The 4,223-nt window shown below is 44.5% G+C and overlaps 1 protein-coding gene across 1 annotated transcript; it reads right to left on the bottom strand.

The window, feature by feature from the left end:
- Window positions 1-879: 879 nt before the first annotated feature.
- Window positions 880-3,240, bottom strand: LOC131882457 (proline-rich protein 36-like). Its single transcript, XM_059229604.1, has one exon. The coding sequence runs from the start codon at window positions 3,238-3,240 to the stop codon at window positions 880-882; it is 2,361 nt and encodes a 786-aa protein (XP_059085587.1).
- Between the last annotated feature and the right edge of the window lie 983 nt (window positions 3,241-4,223).

Raw genomic sequence — 4,223 nt, 5'->3', positions numbered from 1 at the left:
GACATTATCACTAGGCATTTCAAGTGGAGCAACACAGATGATGGAATGGAGAGGACCTAAAATGAAGCCCTAAGGAACGCCCGACTTAACATCATGTATGTCGCTAAAGGATCCATCAACCCTAACCAAGTGCTTCCTACCAGAAATGACGCTTCTGAACCAATTGAGAGCCTTGCCTTGGATCCCAATCCCACGGAGCCTATTAACTAAGAGGCCACAATCTACCTTGCCAAAAGCCTTGGAAAAGTCAACATAAACTACATCGGCTGATCCATGACTCTCTAGTCTCTCAATGACTTGTTCTATATGCTCAATCAGTTGGGTAAAAAATGTGCTCGGAACCCATCCTGACTAGGAGGAAGGACTTCATGGATATCAAGAAATCCTACAAGTTTGAACTTCATGATCTTGTCAAACACCTTTGCAATATTTGAAGTGAGAGAAATCGGGCTATAGTTACTGGGGAGCGACTTATCTCTTTCCCTTTAAAAATAAGAACAACATGAGCTAACTTTAGAGAAGATGTGAACTTGCCTGATCCAAGCTGTAACGCATCAAGTACGAGAAAACTGGAGTAAGAACCTGTGAGCCTCTCATCAGAAATTGAGATGTCACACAATCTGGGGCAGGAGAGCTTGAGCGTCTCAACTCCCTGATGGTCTCTAAAGCATCTTGATCTGTGACTTCAAGATCAACTAGCTACTCAATTTGAATAGCCTCGCCAATCTCAATAGACTGATCATTCGAGCAATGAGCCTTTGCTTCTAAGTAAGAGATCATTGAACAAGAAATATATTTTTGCTATAAATTACTTATGGTTTTCAATTGCCGGGAGTTCAAAACTTTGACGAAAGAAATATGATGTCACTGAATATGAGCTCAGAGGTTCAATCTTGTTCCACGGAAATGATGACCCATGTTCAACCTCTCAAATATCACGTATCTGAAGCCATAGTCTTCGACGTCAATGTTTTCTCCTGATGTTCGAACGCATTGCATGACTTGGACCATGTTCGAGGACACCACGCGATCGCTTTTGGTCGTTTCCCACAATTGCCAGCCCGTTGGCTCTTCAAAAACCGTATTGACTGGAATGTGGATGGCTCGCTTCCTACTCATGGCCTTTGCAATGCTCACGGTCAATTCATTTCTGCTCATGTGTTTGGATTTCGACCGATAACTAAGATTGTAGTTTGCATTCTTAATCCGCAAGTATACCGTCTTATTGTAGCGGCGTACGCCAATATCAGGCTGAATTGGTTTCATGGACGCTCTCTTGATGGGGGGTCTGGTAGTTTTGGCACCTCTCTTCTGAGTGAAGCTAGGGGGGATGACTTCTGATGGCGTTGGTTTGGTAATTTGCACGTCTTTAGGGTCGAGTCCAGCAGGTTTCACGATCGGAAGCACCTGTTCTGCTGCAAGGGACAATTCCGAGTTTTTTGAGCTGGGAAGAACATTTCCGCCAAACGTACTTGGAACACCATCTAATTTTGACAATGTGGTGCCATTTTGTGGCACAAATGTCGGAGGTACTTGAACCACAACATGTGAGGGGGGTCGAGGACTAGTTGGTGGTGTCGGTTCGATCCCTAAAAATGGCTTGACCCATCCTTTGAGCACACTGTTGGCATGGCTGAATTCTGATTGCGTTGGTTTGGTAATTTGCACGTCTTTAGGGTCGAGTCCAGCAGGTTTCACGATCGGAAGCACCTGTTCTGCTGCAAGGGACAATTCCGAGTTTTTTGAGCTGGGAAGAACATTTCCGCCAAACGTACTTGGAACACCATCTAATTTTGACAATGTGGTGCCATTTTGTGGCACAAATGTCGGAGGTACTTGAACCACAACATGTGAGGGGGGTCGAGGACTAGTTGGTGGTGTCGGTTCGATCCCTAAAAATGGCTTGACCCATCCTTTGAGCACACTGTTGGCATGGCTGAATTCTGATTGCGTTGGTTTGGTAATTTGCACGTCTTTAGGGTCGAGTCCAGCAGGTTTCACGATCGGAAGCACCTGTTCTGCTGCAAGGGACAATTCCGAGTTTTTTGAGCTGGGAAGAACATTTCCGCCAAACGTACTTGGAACACCATCTAATTTTGACAATGTGGTGCCATTTTGTGGCACAAATGTCGGAGGTACTTGAACCACAACATGTGAGGGGGGTCGAGGACTAGTTGGTGGTGTCGGTTCGATCCCTAAAAATGGCTTGACCCATCCTTTGAGCACACTGTTGGCATGGCTGAATTCTGATTGCGTTGGTTTGGTAATTTGCACGTCTTTAGGGTCGAGTCCAGCAGGTTTCACGATCGGAAGCACCTGTTCTGCTGCAAGGGACAATTCCGAGTTTTTTGAGCTGGGAAGAACATTTCCGCCAAACGTACTTGGAACACCATCTAATTTTGACAATGTGGTGCCATTTTGTGGCACAAATGTCGGAGGTACTTGAACCACAACATGTGAGGGGGGTCGAGGACTAGTTGGTGGTGTCGGTTCGATCCCTAAAAATGGCTTGACCCATCCTTTGAGCACACTGTTGGCATGGCTGAATTCTGATTGCGTTGGTTTGGTAATTTGCACGTCTTTAGGGTCGAGTCCAGCAGGTTTCACGATCGGAAGCACCTGTTCTGCTGCAAGGGACAATTCCGAGTTTTTTGAGCTGGGAAGAACATTTCCGCCAAACGTACTTGGAACACCATCTAATTTTGACAATGTGGTGCCATTTTGTGGCACAAATGTCGGAGGTACTTGAACCACAACATGTGAGGGGGGTCGAGGACTAGTTGGTGGTGTCGGTTCGATCCCTAAAAATGGCTTGACCCATCCTTTGAGCACACTGTTGGCATGGCTGAATTCTGATTGCGTTGGTTTGGTAATTTGCACGTCTTTAGGGTCGAGTCCAGCAGGTTTCACGATCGGAAGCACCTGTTCTGCTGCAAGGGACAATTCCGAGTTTTTTGAGCTGGGAAGAACATTTCCGCCAAACGTACTTGGAACACCATCTAATTTTGACAATGTGGTGCCATTTTGTGGCACAAATGTCGGAGGTACTTGAACCACAACATGTGAGGGGGGTCGAGGACTAGTTGGTGGTGTCGGTTCGATCCCTAAAAATGGCTTGACCCATCCTTTGAGCACACTGTTGGCATGGCTGATCCGCCCACTATCACAAAAACAGTACAAGGCCGTCGCTAACAACCCAATGATCGCCAGTCCAATAAGGATCCACCAAGGCCAAAACATGACGAGGGTTCAAAAGCGATTCTGACCTAGTACTTTACCTGAATCCAAGTGACAGACATTGTAACCATCAGTGCTATCGGGCCATATGTAGTTTGATAAAGTTGTTGTCCATGTCAACAGGAATTCAGCTGGCAGATAAGACATACAGATGAGACTGAAACAACTATGTTAGCTATAAGGAAAAGTGAAATAGAGGGTCATTGATGTTAACGAAAATGGTAAAATTGGAAGTCAACATTGAAACATGCCCTTTGGCGTTGAGAGAAATAAATACTGAACTGAAATCAGATGGTACGAGTATACGTATTTTGTAATGTTTTAAACATCATTTCGGTCATAGATTTGATGTACATAAAATGTGAAAATGCTGAAGGTGCTCATGTACTGACTGGAATAAGATGGTATTCTTTCCTATTACTTAAAAAACATTGGTCACTACCTATAAGTTATCTCACTATCTCAGTATACTGAATTCAAATGGAGAATAAATTCTTCTGGCAACCAGAAAGTTGTCAGTACGATAGGAATGATGTTGGGAGCATCGTTAGGTGATAGATCATGAAATAACGAGAGTAACCCCATTGAAACCTTCGCCCATTTGATTGACGAAGCCCGATGACAAGCAATGTTGTTGGGTAATATTTCCACAGGATATGTATGAGTTTGTAAATGGATCATTGCGTTATTGGATGAGAAAGCAGTCCCTAGTACCTTCTTAGGTACACTTTAGCAGATATTTTTGTGGGTTATTCGCTTGACTGTGTGACCGCTTTGCCATATGCTTCAACCAATCTGAATTGAGTGTTGACAAGTTCAAGCGACGCAGAATTTAATTGGTTCGAAGAAGGGGTCAAGAAGTTAAGCGGTGAATTGGAAAAGCCAAGAAAATATTAGCTTTTGTAAGCACCGAATCGACGAATTCCCAAGTGGACATTGACACGGAGCCTGTTATCCAAACGGGGAGTGCATACCAGTACATCGGC

The sequence above is a fragment of the Tigriopus californicus genome, chromosome 6 (assembly GCF_007210705.1).
Source record: "Tigriopus californicus strain San Diego chromosome 6, Tcal_SD_v2.1, whole genome shotgun sequence".
Classification (NCBI taxonomy): domain Eukaryota; kingdom Metazoa; phylum Arthropoda; class Copepoda; order Harpacticoida; family Harpacticidae; genus Tigriopus; species Tigriopus californicus.
Note: the sequence above shows the minus strand (reverse complement) of the source record. Positions and strands in the feature narration are given on the sequence as shown.

What these genes read in the sequence shown, in the direction of transcription:
- LOC131882457 (XM_059229604.1), bottom strand. Translation starts at nt 3,240, where the DNA reads ATGTTTTGGCCTTGGTGGATCCTTATTGGACTGGCGATCATTGGGTTG.